We start from the raw sequence: 18,506 nt of genomic DNA on the forward strand, positions 1-18,506 counted from the left end.
TTGGATTTCTAACACCTTCCCCCCCCATTTCTAGCACATTTTCCCATGCAAATGTCTGAATAAACCTGATACTTTATCTTTGAATTTACTGATGCTTTATCTTTGAATTGCCTAGTGCTCTTTGAATCCCTGGGAATTGGTTTCTCCACCAAAGCAATAAGCCAAATCAAGCTGAATTAATAAGACCAGGCTTAATCTGAGCAAACTGCCAATTTTTCATGAGCAAATCAAATGCTGAGGAGCTCCCTTAGATGATGTGTATCTGAGGTTACTATGTTATCTTCACCTTTAGGAAGGTATTCTCACTGAAGTTCATTTTTTGATTTTCTTTGAGGACTCCCAAGAGTTCCTTTCCTTGTCTTCTCCCTTTCTGTGGTGGTTTAAATTACATGACCCACATAGTCTTGGACATTTGAATACTTGGTCCCCAGATGGTGATGCTGTTTGGGAAGGCTTGGGAGGTGTGGCTCTTGTTGGAGGTTGTATGGAATCAGGGGAAGACTTCAAGAGTTTAAAGACTTGAGTCATTCTAGTTTATTCTCTCTGCTTTGAGCTTGTGATTTAAGATGGGAGCTATCAGCTCCTGGTGCTATGCCTTCACTCTACCTTCATAGGCCCTAACTATCTGGAACCATATGCCCAAATGAACTCTTCCTTCCATAAGACACCTTGGTTATGGTGTTTTATCACAGAATAGGAACATAAAAAATATCCTTGCACAGTTTCAGAAGCTTAGTCTACTACAAGCCTTTCTCTTGTTTTCCTGCAGGAAACATGCTTCTCTTTTCTGCAGACAGACTCACAGCACTGCCCTGCCACCTGAATTCCACAGGTTTGGAATCCCCAGTAATAGGTTTCTCCACCAAAGCAATAAGCCAAATTAATCAGAACAGGTTTAATCTGAGCAAAGCATTCCCAGGTGATCTTGGGGAAGAGGAGAAATCATGTGGCAGGTCTTAAAAACCAGAGCTTAAATACCCTGTGGGCATGGTCTTGAGGAGCTCCAGGGGAGGAGCCACCAGCTTGGTGGGCTTTCTGAGGGGCAGAGTTTGGAAAGGGAGGAGGGAGCTGAGGTGGAACTTCCAACAGAATACTTTTAATGTGTCTGTATGTGTTTCATTGTTATTGTTGCTTTGTGTGTTTTACAATTGTCCTGCCTGGTGTTGGAGCTTTTTGGATTAGTCAAATAATCTCATTCTTTCTCTCTCTCTTATGGAACTCAAGGTTTATGAGGCTCTTTGTTCCTTTCCTGTGGTAGTTTTTCACTCTGTTCAGACTTTTAAACTCAAATTCCATTTTGTGTTTCATAGTGGATAATTCATATTCACCTGTTTAGTGGTGCTTTTTTTGGCTATGGTCAGCCAATGAATTGTTTCATCTCTCTTACTGTATGAGTCTTTGGATTTCTTTCATTTCTTTTTTATTGTTTCTTAAAATGTTTTCTGACCTATTTTTATCTTTCATGCCATCTACCTTCTCCATTGGAATGCTTACTGTATGAAGCAATTATTTTAATTATGTTTTTTCCATGCCTATTTCTGGTTCAGCTGATTGATTTGTCTCTTCAGATTGCTATTCTTGAATTGTTGTATGGACTATAATTTAATCTGTAAGCTAGGAATGTTTTATACTAAAGCAGATACTGAGAAAAGCATATTATATGCTTGGAAATGAACGGCCTTCAGTGTGAGAGCTTTTTAGCACATTCAGTTAAAGGTTGGGCCAGAGGCTGCATAGATGACTTACCTTCGAGACTGCATGCTGCTCTTACAGAGGACCTGACTTCAGTTCCCAACATGCATGTCACATAGCTTACAGCTGCCTTTAGCCATACACACATGCATAAATAAAATAAAAACTTTAAAAAATGCTAGGACATCTTTGTGCCCTGCTTCCCACTTGCCTCTGGATCTTCCTTTCTGCTATTCTTAGACAGCATCATTTACATTGTTTCTACCTTGACCTCACTCCTGGGTCCTCGATAGTGTTTGTTATGCTGGGTGTTGGACCATGGAAGAAATGAGATATCATCTTTTGCTATAACAAAGACACAGTCTTAGGGAGGATTTGCTGTGGAATAATGCTTTTGTACACTGGTTTAATAAAACACCAATTGGCCAGTAGCCAAGCAGGAAGTATAGGCAGGATAAGCAGACAAGGAGAATGCTGGGAAGAGGAAGGCTGAGTCAGGAGATGCCAGCCTGCCATCCAGGGAGCATCATGTAATGGCACACAGGTAAAGCCACTGAACATGTGACAACATATAGATTAACTGAAATGGGCTGAGTTTAAGTGTAAGAGCTAGTCAGTAGTGATCCTCAACTAATGGCTGAGCAGTTTTAATTAATATAAGCCTCTGTGTGTTTACTTGGGTCTGACCAGATGCAGACCAGGTAGGACACAGGAAAACTTCAGCTACAAGGATTTGTGGCTGTGGTTCTGGTCCTTGAAATCATTCCTATTCCTCTTTGAGTTGTAATGCTTGGCTTGCCAGGTATTCTCACTTCTCCCCAATCATAGAGTTTTCCATCTTCTCCAGATGCCCTACCCATAGCCTATACTTGTGGTCGGTTTCCACCTCTGGCTCAGTAAATGAGTTTTGTTGTCCTTGCTCCTATACATTGAAACATGTTTCATGGATGATGTAGAGGTGCAGGCATGGATTTTCTTATTCTTTCACAGTACCCCATGGGGTGGCTCTTTTCAAATTTTCCATAGTCTTTCTTTGGAAAATCTGGTAGTTCTCTTGAGAGAAAAAAACTACGGGAAGAAGGAGAAAGAAAACTGTAGCCACAAAGGAGCTTCAACTTTCATGACACCTCACAACTAGCATTTGGCAAGTTAGATGCAAATTTATGCTGCATATACTTATGGATACTATCATGTTTGGTTGTATTTTTCCCAGTAAGCAGTGTTTAGAGGCAGCTTTTTGACACCAGTTTCTATCTTCATAATTTAGATTAGTTTGTCCTGAAACTTATATCTTCTATGGGTTCAGTAGAAGTTGTTAATGTGCAATCACTATAGACAAGTTAACAGGTTGCTCCAACTGGCTAAGACTAGATTACATCATCCCCTGACCCACTTCACCATTCATTATTTCAGCAGATGCTTAATTCAGACAGATGAATCATGAAAGGACTGGTCTCAGCCAAACTGAAAATGTTTGTAAAATCTTGGAATTTTGAACAACCTTTAATAAATAGGTTGTAACTCTCTGTGTTGTAGGCTATAGTTTTAAACGCTGGGTATTTTACTGTAGATGTTTTGGGATTTACAGGAATATTATGCAGATAGCACCTCACACTCAAGTTTCCTCACTTCTCTAAATAACTGTAGCACATTTGAAAACCAGATAAGCTAATGTTGATTCAGTGTCATTAACACCATAATGACCAGGTTTCCTTGTTTTTCTCCACAGTCTCCCTTTTAGCAAGGACAGATATCACACTGCATTTAGTCAGCAAATCTTGCTATGCTTTAATAGCCCTCAAAGTCTGTCTGAGTTTATTTGGTTTTAGTAAACTTGACAGTGTGAAGAGGACTGGGAAGATTTTATGAGGGTTACACTTCTGACAAACAGTGCATGCTGAGAGCTTCCTCAGATCCTCCCATCTAGAACCAAGTGGAAACTTGGAGGAAAAGGGTCTTATTGACCAACCTCAGCAGGTCTGTTGCCCTTGGGAGCTTCTCTCTCTTGCTATTCTTCATTAAGCCTCCACAAACTGTCTTCAAATACCAGTGTCTTGTTGACCTCCAGCCTCTGGTACCTTCTGCATCTTCCTGCGAGCATCTCATCCTCTGCATCTTTCCGGATGGAGATCCTCAGTCGTTAAGATTCTAGGATGGTGGCCTCCCCTGTAATCTTATTTCCCTTTTGAAACCACCAATATGGTGATGTTCAGTGTGTGTATTGATGCCTACTTCTTGCTTTTAAAATAAGAGTACAAGTCCCTGCTTCTTCAGACTTTGGATCTGAAGCCAGAATTTCATGCTATTTTTATGTAGCATCATTCCATGCTCTTGGCCCTTCATTCAGTTAGGAACCAACACAGGACTGCTATGTCTGGTAGAAACAGTTATAAACATAAAGGTCTGCAATTTAAATGTGTACATAAATGGTTGTATCTGAAAAGAAAAGATCTCACCAATATTTAAACATTAAAATTTATTTTGAAAGGTAAGTATATAATAGCTACTTAGTAATCCAAATAATTACTCTAAAGATTTTCTAGAACTTAATCTTAATATAACCATATTAGCTAATTAACTTTTTACATGGTTGATATACTTAAGTGTTCTCATGTTTTATTTATTCTAATTACTATTACTTTAAGATTAAACATGGCTTCAGGCATGTAGTAAAACCAAATTTTTAGTAAAGTTAGCTCATGCTTCTCCTTTGAGATATGCAATACTTTCTCTTTGTTTTAAGTGACTATGAAGACAGGATGGTGAAGACATGGGATGCACACTTCATATAGAGATACATGTGTCTTCTCCTTGCAATGGCACAGCATTTGACCATGCACAACTCTCTAAAAATAATGAAATGATTACAAATAAAAAAGGAGAAGCTTAATGACTGCTGTTATTAAAGACACAAAGCCTTAGAATGGCCTAGATCTGTTTGGGGGCTAAAGTTTCTTGTGACACTTGACGTAATTATGCAGCATACAGATGGTCTCTAGCAACCACCCCTTATCAAATTTCTTGTCATTGAGTAGATGTGCATGCCTGTGCCCTTACCTATAAACATATGTTAGTGTTCCCTTTACACCCACACACTAAAATGTTTACAAGGTCACAGGCAGGATACAGTTCAACAGTACCAGTGTTGGATGCTTTTTCCAATTGGTGTTGCAGTACTTGTAATTTTCATTCAAGCAATTTTGAAAATTAAATTATAAATCAGTTCCCACACTGTTTTAACCCATGAACATCATCTTGATTCAGGGACTATTTTATTACAGGTGATTATGTTGTCATGACTATCTACTTTGAACTGAGTAGAAGAATGGGATACTTCACTATCCAGACATATATCCCCTGCATACTGACTGTGGTTCTGTCCTGGGTGTCATTTTGGATCAAAAAAGATGCGACACCAGCAAGAACAACATTAGGTAAGTTGCAAAATATCATCCGCCATTTTGTGCAGTCTTAATACAGAAACATTCACAAAATGACTTCAATTAAAGAGAATTCAAATAGAGTTAATTTAAGAGCTATGTGAACCAGGCTTAGAATTTTTCTCAGTATCCAAGTTAGTTCTCTCTCTCTCTCTCTTTCTCTCCCTCTCTCTCTCTCTCTCTCTCTCTCTTTCTCTCTTCTCTCTCTCTCTCTCTCTCTCTCTCTCTCTCTCTCTCTCTCTCTCTCTTAATACATTTTATTCAATCAAAGAATAGGCAGTTTTCTTCCAAGGAGGCTTCAAATATTTAATTTTTATAAAATTCACTTGTTCGAATGTAATTGTTCAAATCCTCATTACTGCTTCACTATTAGAGAAGTTTCTTGTTTCCATTGTCTCTTAGAATGGGCTCCATGTAAGAAACAAGATATGGTGCATTAGCTAAAGAGACAGGGGCCATGGTGGATGGAACAGAACCTGCCAGCTCCACTCTGTTTTAGGCTTATGGCATGGGGGATAAAGGCCTGTCATGTAAGTGCACTAATATTCGCGGATCGCCTAGTCATCAGGATTCTTGGTTGCAACGGTCATGGTGCTGTACAGTAGAAGGCATCTTCAGTGTCCACCAAGGATGTATTGCCCTCAATTGTCACACAGTAACACCTATTTGTCCTGTGGATGGTGGTTTATTTTGGCCACAGGACACAATTTAGAGTCTTAGTGCCCATGCTCCAAACCGTCCCTCTGTCTTGTCTCAAAAGCAGACTTTCAGGTTTGCTTTCCCAGTGCCAGCATAAACTGTGAAGCCTGCTTCAGGCCTCAGAGACACTCTACTTCCTAATTTGTCTTTGAAGGTTTTGGAAATTCAGAGCCCAAGAGCAAGAGTTTCACACATGACCAAGCTCTCTGGATAAGAGCACATCTAAACCTATCATGAGCATCTACCATTCATATTTGCAAAATGTCATCGTTTACAATAACAGGATAAAGTATTTACATCTTCTGAAAACATTAAATTATATTTTTTGAAACTCTACTACATGACAAGTTCTGTCATGGTCCCATATCTGATTGAAAGCATGAAATTGACTAATTCGAAGATCCTGCTAGGCCCTGCACTGCACCTTGGCAGCTCAGTTGGGGGAGGGGGGGGGATGGGTGAGTCAGCTCCAAGGGTGTGCGGGAAAGCTAGCCGCATTACTTTTCTGTCATGTGGCAGTATGGGCAAGGGGGAGATATCCCGCCTTGACCCTTTCCCCTCACCACCTGCTGCAGATGAAGGAGCTGACCACCCCTCTTACCAGCTGCAGCACTCAGGAAGGCTGCCCCTCTACCTTGCCTGGGCATCACAGTAGAGCTGACCCTGTTCACTTGGTGGAGGTGAGTTCAGCTCTGAGAACATGAGCATGGGAGCTCTGGCCCCACCCCTCATCTGCCATATGGTGGCTTGAGTGAGGGAAACATGTCCCCCACCACCACTGCAACCATTTTAGGCAGTCGGGAGAGAGCTGTTCCTGAGGTCCTAAGAGTGGGAGAGCTGTTCCTGCCCCTCACCATCTTCAGCTCTTGGGAGAGTGACTCCTGCACCTCTTCTAGGCAACACAGTAGAGCTGGCCCTGATGGTTGTGGGGTAGATGTGGGTGAGAAGGCCCTGGGGGCATGAAAACAGGAGATGTGAGCCCGTCCCTTGCTCCTTGCTCATAGAGTGAACTAGCCCTGGCAATGCTGGAAAGCTCACCTAGTGGTAGGGATGGGGTAGAGCTGGTGGGCTGAACAACCCTGCCAACTACCCAGGCCCAGAGCCAGGGTTATGAGTTGGCCCACCCCATCTGTGATCTGCTAGAACACGTGAAGGAGCTGGTCCTATGGACCCAAAGCTTCAGGATTTCCACAACACAGGGAAACAACAGAATAACCAAGAGGAGTCCCAGTGAGGGCCCAGCAAAGACTGTGTAGCAGAAATGTGGGGCCTCAAACAAGACCAATGACTCTTTGCAATGAACACTTGAAAGTAAAGATGTGTGGACTAAATGGTACACTGTGTGACTACAGGTTCCATGCAGAGATTTTTCTTTTTTTTCTCGCCTCATTTAAATTTTATTTTATTTTATTTTGTGGGGGGAGGTTGCAAGGGCAGAGGGTGGATACAAAGGGACAAGGAGATGAGGAGATGAATGGGATCAAAGTGCATGATGTGAAGGACACAAAGAATAAATAAAAAGAAAATTTTTTTAAAATGAAAAAAAAAAACAAAGATCCTGCTAGATGAGGAATCTGATGTCATACCCAATTTGGCTTTTCAATTCTCTAGAATATATGCTTCCCCTGTGTATATCTATTTATCTATGGCATGTATAGAAAACATGTTACATCAGTTCTTAATAGTTTTTGAAGTAAACGTTTAATTTGCTATGGCCTAAATTCATCACTTAAATATACAATTTTAAAAATGATTCTAACTTTTAATCACTAAGACTTGCCCACATTTGTTCTATATTATTTTGAAGCTCCAAGAGGCATTTATGTTTATGATAAACAACAACTAACATTTACTTATAAATATTTCTAAGGCATCCACATACCTTACCATAATTTAACACCACAAACATTACAAAATTCGTACTAGTAATAGAATATTTATAAATAATGTGTTTGTAGGTTTGTTAAATAAATAATGTAAATTAACTATATCACATAATTAATATGAAAAAATTGGTTCCTCTGCCAAACCTGAAAGCATAGACCTATAATTCCCACAGTAGCAGGAGAATCATAAGTTCAAGGCTAGTCTAGGCTACAGATGAGTTCAGGAGAAGTCTAGGCAATTTAGTGAGTAGATGAGAGCTTACATCCTGATTCATAAGCATGAGGCAAAGAGAGCTAACTGGGAATAGCATGGGCTTTTGAAACCTCAAAGACTGCCTCTAGTAACATACCTCTTCCAGCAAGGCCATACTTCCTAATCCTTCCCAAAAAGTTCCACCAACTGGGAGCCAAGTATTCAAACCTATGAGCTATTTGGCCCATTCTTATTCAAACCATCACAAGTAATCAAATAAAAACATAAAACCCAGCAAAAATATAGTGCACAAACATACATACATACATACATACATACATACATAATATATATTATATAGATAACAATGCTCTCCATGTGCTGTGGTTTGAATCTGAAATGCTGCCTGTGAATCATGAGTTAAGTGTTCTCTCTTTGGTGCGACTGTCACGGAACCTTTAGTAGGAGAGGTCTGACTGCTAGAAGTAGGTTGCCAGAAATGGGCCTCTGAAGGCTACACCCAACTCCATTTCCAGCCTCGTTCTCTGTTTCATGTTCAGTGTCCACATGAAGAACTCTACAACATGCTTCCTGTTGTGATTCCATTGTGAAAGATCCCCACTGGGTCTAATGTCCAGAGGGTAGTGCTATTGGGGAAGTTCAAAGACTTTTGGGCATGAGTATTAGCTAGGGCAGGTGTTGGAGGGGTAAGCCAGGCTTAGCCTAGCTTCTCAGAGCTCCCTGCTTCCTCATCTGCTAAGGTGTGAATGGACCATGTAACAAGTTCCCACCTCCACGAGCCTAGCCCTGGCTGCCATACCATTTCTGCCATGACATATTAATACTCACTATACCCTTAAGTTGTGTGAGCCAGATATTTATTCACAGTGACAAGAAAATGAACTAATGAGTTATGTCTCTACTCGATGGTAGAAAACCCTGCAGCTATGAAATCTGGTACAGACTCTACATACACAAAAAATAGTTTTATGTGGAACACACTTAGAGCGTAAAGTCAAAAGTGTGCAATTTCTAGAAGAAAACTTATGCATTTAATATTGGATTACATAAAAAAAATTCTCAAAAAACAAAAAGTTTTAATGAAGAAAACAGGAATTTTGGGACACAAAATATACTTGAACAAATATGTACTTCACATTATTGGACAAGATACACCACCATGAAAATTTACTGGTTATATATAATAATGGTGTTTTCTTCAGTATAAATTCCTTCCCATTTATCTTTGGTTAAATTTTATGGGGCTAGAAGAAATTTTGACTGTATGAAGAGTCTTTGATTAACGGTTTCTGACAAAATATATTATAATTATGACAACTTTTAATTATTGTAGAATATTTTTAATCACAGAAGCTAATTCCCCAAATACCCAAAATACAATCAAAAGTCACAGATCATACCATAAAGCATGCATATTTGGAGGTGGCAGAGATGTTAACATTATCTGAACAGGCTTCTGAAACAGCAGCACAAACACTCCTTGATGAGCGCACACTTGAGGTAAATAAAAACAGGAGTACAGCTCTGCAAGACCGCATCAGTGCAGTAGAGAGCCAAATACACTTTTAGAACAGGAAACACTCTACTAAAAGAAATAACTCACCAAATGGAGCATGCCAGGGGAGAAGATCTGTGGACTTTAGCGTAAATCAAGAAAAATTTGTGCCACAGGGAGAGAAAATAGAGTGAAGAAATATGAAACACATTGACCCTAGGGCTTGTGAAATACCAAGGAATAAAGTCTAATATTTCTGTCATAGATGTCCCAGAAGAAGCCGATAATGCTGCAAATTTATTCAAAGAAATAGTGGCTAAATATTTCTTCAGTTTTTCAGAAAGCAGATAAATGCATATTTATGACACTAAGTAAATTCCCAACAAGGTAAAGCCAAAGAATTTCATGCTAAAACGGATTATAACCAAACTCAAAAAAATGGAAAAATCCTTGAAAGTAATAGAGGAAAAAGACATGATCCTTCCTACAGGGCATCACAGGCTGAATGACAGTGACATAGAGGCCCAAAGGAAACAGACTCTCAACCTGAATTCTACAACCATTGAGAATATAATGTAACCTGACATAAGCCTTAACTATTTAAAGAAAACGTTTAGGACAACTCTATTATAACCATAGAAAAATAAAGAACAATAATTTGTTTACGTTTTGTTGAAATGGGGATAAATCCTGTGTCCACACTAGTTGGAAGACCCCTTGACATGCTATACAGAGCGATGTGCACTCAAAGACATCATAGGAACTGCAGGTGCCAACAAGGGCCTTAAAAATCTGAAAAAAAAAATCAAGAAGGAATTTTACAAATGGTTGAGGTCATTTACAGAGCAGTGGGAAGGAAAATAAGACACAAGAAGACAAACTGAACAAATGAAACTTGATCATGTGTTCTAAACACTAATAACTATGGTATGAACTACCAAAACACAACAATTACAACAGAGAAATTAAGAGTGGAAAATGTGAAAACTTGTCCATGGGTGTTTTCAGGTTAGGCATCTCATAAAGAGTGATGCTGGGACTGAATATAGAAGGGCAGGAGTTCGACCTCCACTGAATGGACAGGCTTTGCTGACTCCCCATGGGAAGCCTTATCCTGCTGGAGGAGGGGATGGGGGGTGGAGGGGAGGCTGGAGAGGAGCGGGAAGAGGAATGAAAGGCGGATCTGTGGTTGGTATGTCAAATGAAAACATTTTAGTTAATAAGTTTAAATTAAAAAAGAAGGGCAGAAGTTTACAGAGTGAGCAAGCAGAAAGCATGAAACAGAAGACAAACACGGAGTGCAGAACAGCACAGGACATACAGGAAGGTCAGAGGCTACATCTTTATCTAAAAACATTTAAAAGGTAAAATGCCAAACAGTGAATTACTGAAATCTATCTTATGTGTGTTCCTTTGTTGTGTGATATTTTGTTGTGTTCTGACAAATAAAGCCTCCTGGAGATCAGAGGGTAGAGTTAATCACTAGTTGTCCATAGAGCCCAGGTATGGGGGGCTCACTCCTTTAATCCCAGCACTAGGGAGGTGGAGACAGGAATATAAGGCGGGTAGAGACAGGATCTTGCCTCTATTCGGTCTGAGATTTTGTAGAGGAAAGAAGTCTCTGGTGGCTGGCTGCTCTGCTTCTCTGATCTTTCAGCATTCATCCTCAATATCTGACTCCAGATTTTTATTATTAAAACTAATTAGGGTCACACTTCATTCCTTGATGCAGGATTGTATTATGTTCCCATAACCTTCAGAAGTTTTGAATGCAGTTGGGAAATGCACTGAACATGCCTCACCTCCTGACCCTCCAACTCACATAGCACGTTGTGGTGCTGGTTGCTCCCCTCCCGACTGCAGCTGACCATGGGCTGGTCTACCACAGCCAAGTGTCACAGGGCAAGTGCCGCATATCACCCGTCTGGGACAGCACTCAGAGTCAAAATTCAAACGCTACTTGTTTCTTAATTTGCATCACTTTTGGCCTTCTGGTCTGGCGCACTGTCCTTTGATGCTGACAACTGTCCCCTCTGCAGGCATCACCACAGTGCTAACCATGACCACACTCAGCACCATTGCCAGGAAGTCCCTGCCTCGGGTATCCTACGTCACTGCCATGGACCTCTTTGTGACCGTGTGCTTCTTGTTTGTCTTCGCTGCGCTAATGGAGTACGCCACCCTCAACTACTACTCTAGCTGTCGCAAGCCAACCATCAGGAAGAAGAAGACATCGGTGAGTGGCTGGGATCGCCAAGGTTTTCTCAGATCTGGCAGGGGGCAGTGTATGGTAAATGTGTGCTGAAATGCTGTTTTGTCCTTAAGGATCTTAGAAATTGAGATACAATTATAGATGGGGCAATAAGATGGAGATGCCTCCCACTTCTCCAATGTCAGTGCCTACTGTTGACAGGGCTAGGGGTGGGATTACCTTCAAGACTGCAGAGTTCTGTGGCCACTTTTTAACTCTGCTTTCTTTTTTTTTTTCTCTGCAGTTATTACATCCAGATTCCACAAGATGGATTCCTGATCGAATAAGCCTACAAGCACCCTCTGTATGTACAGATTTACAGATGCCAATATTTCTGGGAATTCTGACTAAACTAAGCTTGCATTGAAAGATACGTTCTTTGTAAATATGTGCATTGATTTCAAATGAGTGCTGCATTTGATCCATTAAAAATGGTTTTTTTATTACTATAAGCAACCAAATTAGAACTCTTGCACAGTAGGCGAAATATCCTAACCTTCCTACATGGAGACCTTGATGAGGCATGCATGCTTCTAGCTGGAATGTAACATCCAAGTTCTATGTATTCACACACACTAAGAAACTAAATGATGTTTGCTGAGCCATCTCTCCAGCCCAAACTTCTTTTAATATTTTAGGTAGCAGTCTTCCAGGTCTTTATGTTAATTGTTATGTATGTCACATTTTATAGACATCTGAAATGCCTATAGTTACACATCAAATCTATTAGGGACAATAGCCTTCAGCTTGTGATGTGATGTTTATTCTAGTTTTCACTTCACTGCCATGAACTATTTTTTCTTTTCTTTTCTTTCCCCCACACTCCTCTGTGGTTTCTAGCCCGAACGCCCTGTTCGTATGTCCTCTTCCCTCACAAATAACATGACTCCCTCCCTTTCTTTTGAGTACTTCTGAGGTAATATATGTCTAAATATCAACTCATTCTGTGCTCACAACGAGTGAAACTGAGTGTAGAAAATCAACCCCTATGGATGCTAATAAGAAGGAAACTGGAATGAAAACGTAGAAATGTCATTTTAAATCACTGATCTCAGTACCACTTTTGTCATGTGCCGTGTTTGTATGGAATCATGGCTTTCATTCCTTGACATATCCACTTACTAATTACACTGAATGTTTTATGCCAGCTGTACATCATGGCTGTGTGGTGGTATTGTGTTCCCCAAAATATTGTGTACCCTAATAAACTTATCTGGGGTCAGAGAACAGAAAAGCCACTAAATACTTAGGCTAGAAAATGTTGGTACTCACGCCTTTAATCCTAGCATTCCAGAGGCAGAAATCCATCTGGGATCTCTGTGAGTTCAAGGCTACATTGGAAACAGCCAGGCATGGTGACACACGCCTTTAATCCCAAGAAGTGAGCCTTTAATCCCAGGGAGTGATGGCAGATAGCAGAAAGGTATATAAGGCGTGAAGACCAGGAACTAGAAGCATTTGGCTGGTTAAGCTTTTAGGTTTTGAGCAGCACAGTTCAGCTGAGAGCCATTGGGATGAGGACACAGAAGCTTCCAGTCTGAGGAAACAAGACCACCTGAGGAACTGGTGAGGTGAGGTAGCTGTGGCCTGTCCTGTCTCTCTGATCATCCAGCGTTGACCCCAATACCTGGCTCCAGGTTTGATTTTTATTAATAAGACTCTTTAAGATTCCTACTACATGGCTGGCTCCTGGATCTTAACAATGCCTTATATTTTGTACATGTCAACTATTTTTACAAGGAAAAAATACGTAATCTTTCCTCTACAAATATGTCTCGTGGGGGTTTTGTCAGAAGAGTAGTGGACAAGCATCTTATCAGCCCTGAGCAGCCAGCAGCAGATGAGTGTTGGAGAAAGCCAGAGAGAAGTGAGGTGCAGGGTGACAGACGCCAATCAGAGCTAATAGCCTGAGGCCTCATGAGCACATCTTCACACACAGCCAGAAGCCAGAGTGTTGAGGGGAAATATTGATGTCTTTGGTGTAGAAATGATTCTGCCAAGAAAAGGGGGAAAATCTTTAACTCATAACAGGGGAAATCTCCCCCACAAAAGAAAACTGTGAACAAAAAGGAAAGGTTAATGATCTAAAAGAAGGTATAAGGACAACTCCCAACACAAGGTGCCACTGCGCTAAGAAGGCACACTAAGGTTGACATCCAACTAAGGCTCGCACAGTCACAGGGGGTGAAGGGGAGGGGAGAGCATTTACCCATTGGGTAGAATTATCACCAGTACAACTCTTATTTTGTTTCATTCCCAGAAATAATAAAACCCAAATGAGAAGTCTCCAAGGAATAAGGATAGAACCAGGATCATGTATATGGTTGAGACAAATTGCTTACTGCCCCATGCCTCAGTTCTATAACTTGTTAAATGCAAGATTAATGCCCTTCACAGGACTTGGAAACCAGTGTTCCTTGGAGGACATGGGCCTGTGCCATTTGCTTGGTGAAAGAGGAGGGAGTCAGACACTGGCTGGGCTAAAGATGACACTGAGAGAAGTATCTGTTAAATCTCTTTTGGCATAGTTTGAAATGTTTGAGAAAATGAGCACGTACATAGAGAAAAGTGCTTACACAACACACAATTCAGCCATGGAGGGCTTGTCACATCCTAAGTTCTAGTTCAGTCTTGTGGAGTGGAACTCATTTCACATTCCCACGCTGTCAAGTCATCCAGCTCTCCTGAATATTGCACAGGGTTTCTACTGGGTCTCAGCAACCCAGACCTTCACTTCCCTAAATTATAACAAGAAACACAGATTTCTCATGCCCCAAGAACCTTCCCTGCTGCTTTTCCTGTATCCCCCAAAGTCACCATCTCTGGTGGTTTGTCTCTATCCCTGGAAACACCTCTGGTGCCCAGCCTGGCTCAGTGTCTTCCCTCAAGGTCCAGTGTCTCCTCTGCCTACAGCCCACATTCATACCATTACTGAGGGACTACGTGATATATAGGGCTGAAGAACTGAGTAGATAAATGCCTGTCTGAAAAGTGCCAAAGCACACAAAGTAAGAAAACTTTTAATAGCATTATTGTCTAATAAAGATAGACTTTCCCAAATGGAGCTTGTCAGAAAGGCATATGTTCCTCAAATACACTGGATAACTGGCAGAGATGACTTTGGTGGTTTTGATATACACTTGGCCTTCAGAATCATGAGGCTAGATGGTACACATCCTCACCAGAGCTGGCCATAGTAAGTCTTCCATCTCTGCTTATGCCCCAGAGCTATGGAAGCTGCTCCACAGAGGTGCTCTGAAGGCTCCCAGTGAACTGGGTACAAAGCATCCTGCCTCCAACTGGACTCTCCCCAACATACAGGTACACACATGCTTCCATGTGCAAGGATCCAGAGGGCTTCATGGAATAACTTTGAATATTCAACACTCTGTCCTTTTGTTCCATTTGTAATACTGCCTAGTCACAACTCTAGCCATCCAAATTAAATTCCCCAAACACAGACAAGTGTGACAGTGCCTCTGTAAGGAACATTTCTAAGGACTATGACAAGGCTGAGTGCATTCTATATGGCCTGACCCAGACTCTAATAATTCAGAATGACATCATGGCAACCATAGCCAAAGGAAGAAACCACCACCTACCATCCAGCTCAGAAATGGGCTTCTAGAGCTATATGTGGTGGTACAGGCCTGTGATCTGAGGAGAGTGAGACAGGAAGGTCAGTCTGAGATACACAATAAGTTCCATTCCAGACTAGTCTTTTTAATGTTTAGACTATAATATAATTACATTATTTTCCCTTCCCCTTCCTTCTTCCAAGTTCTCCCCATATACCCATTTCCCTTTTTCAAATTCATGGTCTCTTTTATCATTAATTGTTGTTCCAGCATAATATATACATATATATATGTATATGTATATGTATATATATGTGTGTGTGTATATATGTATGTGTGTATATATATGTATGTATGTATATGTATATATAATGTGTGTGTATGTATATATATGTGTGTATGTGTATATATATGTATGTATACACATGTATATTCCTAACTATAACCTGCTCAGTCTGTATCATGTTACTTGTATGTATGTTTTCAGGGCTGACCATTGGCATCGGATAATCAATTGGTGTGCTTTTATCTGAAGAAAACTACTTCTCCCACTCTCAGAATTCCTTGTTTGCCAGTAGTTCTTTGTGTAGTGTTGCAGCCTCACAGATTTCCACCATTCTCTTTGGCATGTCTATCGGTGTTGGCCTTGTTCATCTCACATTTGGGCAGTCATGTTGGTGAGACTTTATGGGTGTAGAGTCTGACAGTACTAGGAGACACAATCTCTCAGCAAACTCCCTGATCCTCTGGCTTTTACATTCTTTCTGCCCTCCTCCTTTACAACGATCCCCAAGCCTTCGATGCAGGAGTTGTTTTACAGATGTATCTGTTTTAGGCTCCATGACTCTGCATTTTGATTGTTTGTGGTTTTCTGTATTGGCTTCATCTGTTGCAAACAGAAGTTTCCTTGATGAGGAATTAAAAGTGCACTGACTTGTGAGTCCAAGGACAAATATTTAGAATATTGTTAAGGATTATGCTGGTTTAGTAAACTGATGGTTGTAGGTCCTCCTCCAAGATCCATGACTTTACTAGCCCTGGGTAACTGGCCAGGTTTCCAGTACCAAACATGGTTTCCCTTTCATTGAGCAGAACTTAAGTTCACCGAAGTGTGACACTACTGCACCATTAGGGTTATCGTGCCATGCTGGTCATATTTGTGGTTCATAGGCATTATAGCTGGGTGGAACTGATGGTTACTTCCCCCTTTGGAAGCTCAACTGGCACCTTCTGGTATTGTAAAAGCTGGTCCATAGGGATAAGCTTTTCAGGTCAGTTCCAGCTCAGGAGCCTCTGGGTCCTGTGTCTGAAGTACAATATGTCTTCAGCAGTGTCTTCAGATTTATCTTCCAGCTCTTGTGGGTAACAAAATCAACAGCAATAGACTGTATGCTTTGGTGGTCTCTTAACCTGCTCAGTAACTCAAAAGGGGGCTTCTCATGTTTGATACTATGGTGCTAGTCTATTTTTAAGAAGAGCATTTCTTAAAAAACAAAAACAGACAGGCAAATTAGACAGGTAAATCCTCCCAGTTACCTTCCACTATTTAGTCAGATTTAAAAGCGCCTCTCCCTAATGGAACTCAGTGTAGAGTATGGTTAATAGCTCTTGAGGGCTTGACAGCTGTCTGAAAACCTGGGGGTTCCATTGGAAGCCTCTTCTCCAGCTGGATGATTCCTCCCAGTTCTGCAAGAACAGCAAATGTTTAGCTCTCCCTTTTCCTCCCATATTGCCTTTTCCAAGGCAGGAGGGCAGTTTGGGAATAGAGAGTATTCCCGCCACATATGTCCAGGCTCTCTTTGCCTGGATTACAAGTAGTAACAGTGCTCTCTCACAATTTCAGCACATAACACCTGTTACTGTTTGCTAATCAGAATAGGTGCCATATTTATCTTCCCATGCTCTAATATCCATGTGTTTTATAATTGAAGGAACCAATCTATGGTGTGTACCTATTTGCTACAAAGTAACAGAATTGAGACTTGAAATCATTAACACATTTTGAAAATGTGTGGCCCTCCCTTCATGCAAAATCTAGGACATAAAGTTTTAAAACTGCAACCTGGTTTTCCTTGTTCACTGAGCTGCCATGGTGCAAAGAACAGGTTGTGGCCGGGACTGGGTAAGTGTGGGGTGTGCATGGCCTGCATCCCTCTTCTCTTACGTCTCTTAGCAGACGTAAGATGTCCCTGAAGCTCGATGCTCCTCAGGCTGTTCTTACCTGCATTTCATGACTTCTGTGCTATTCTTGTGCCTGCAGAACTATTCTCTCCTGGATATGAGGCCTCCACCACCCGTGATGATCACGTTAAACAATTCCATGTACTGGCAGGAGTTCGAGGACACCTGTGTCTATGAGTGTCTGGATGGCAAAGACTGCCAGAGCTTCTTCTGCTGCTATGAAGAGTGCAAGTCAGGCTCTTGGAGGAGAGGCCGCATCCACATCGATGTCTCAGAACTGGACTCATACTCCCGGGTCTTCTTCCCAACATCCTTCCTGCTGTTCAACCTGGTTTATTGGGTTGGATACCTGTATCTTTAAGTGCTGCTCTGAAGGATGACTGAAGAGTACTTGATTTATGTTTTCCCTTCCCCCATCCCCAAACAAGTAGTGACCAACCAAAAAAGTAGCAGGGAAGGACACTACTCGAGTTTGTTATGTTACCTTTCAGCAGCATGGGAAGTACCTGGAAAGTATTCCTTATAAATATTTCACACACACACACACACACACACACACACACACACACACACATACACACACACACACACACACACACACACACACACACACAAATACACACACATACATACACACAAACAGCAATTGCATTCTAAAGTGATATTCTTGCTAACCCCCTCTTCAACCTGTAGTTTGGTATTTATGAACGGCCTTGGATACTAGAAGCTGCCAGTTACCATGCAAAGACACCTGTAAAACATGCAAACAACTATCCAGAGGTTCTCTCAGGTCCTCGCCCCCATGTATCTTCCCTTTGTGCTCCTTGGCACCAGTGCCTGTGTGTCCAGCATCTCCTTAGTGGAGATGCTCTCGAGCTGACGTCAGTCCGAGATCCAGCTTGAACCACAGTCAGCTTCGGTCCCTTCTGTGAGGTCCGTTTGCTCAAGCACTGCTGTGCGTAACTAGCTCCCCTCTTCCTGGCACCCTTCCTGCCTGCCTGGGAGGTGCTCATATGTATCAGCCACAAGTTTCCATCTGTGGGGAAAAAAAAATGTGACTTTTAAAACTT

At 41.3% G+C, this 18,506-nt stretch overlaps 1 protein-coding gene across 2 annotated transcripts in view; it reads left to right on the forward strand.

Moving 5' to 3' along the window:
• Positions 1-17,901, forward strand: part of Gabrg3 (gamma-aminobutyric acid type A receptor subunit gamma3) — a 593,792-nt gene extending 575,891 nt beyond the window's left edge. Inside the window, exons 7-10 of one of the 2 annotated variants that reach the window (XM_059273650.1) lie at positions 4,974-5,126; positions 11,466-11,662; positions 11,922-11,981; positions 17,516-17,901. In XM_059273650.1, the coding sequence (XP_059129633.1) occupies positions 4,974-5,126; positions 11,466-11,662; positions 11,922-11,981; positions 17,516-17,797 (692 nt within the window). In that variant the 3' untranslated portion in view covers positions 17,798-17,901. Of the gene's footprint in view, positions 1-4,973; positions 5,127-11,465; positions 11,663-11,921; positions 11,982-15,244; positions 15,357-17,515 lie in introns of those variants that run through there. The other variant, XR_009381250.1, reaches the window with a different exon arrangement.
• The last annotated feature ends 605 nt before the right edge of the window (positions 17,902-18,506 follow it).

Source organism: Peromyscus eremicus, chromosome 1, assembly GCF_949786415.1.
Source record: "Peromyscus eremicus chromosome 1, PerEre_H2_v1, whole genome shotgun sequence".
NCBI classification, from domain to species: domain Eukaryota; kingdom Metazoa; phylum Chordata; class Mammalia; order Rodentia; family Cricetidae; genus Peromyscus; species Peromyscus eremicus.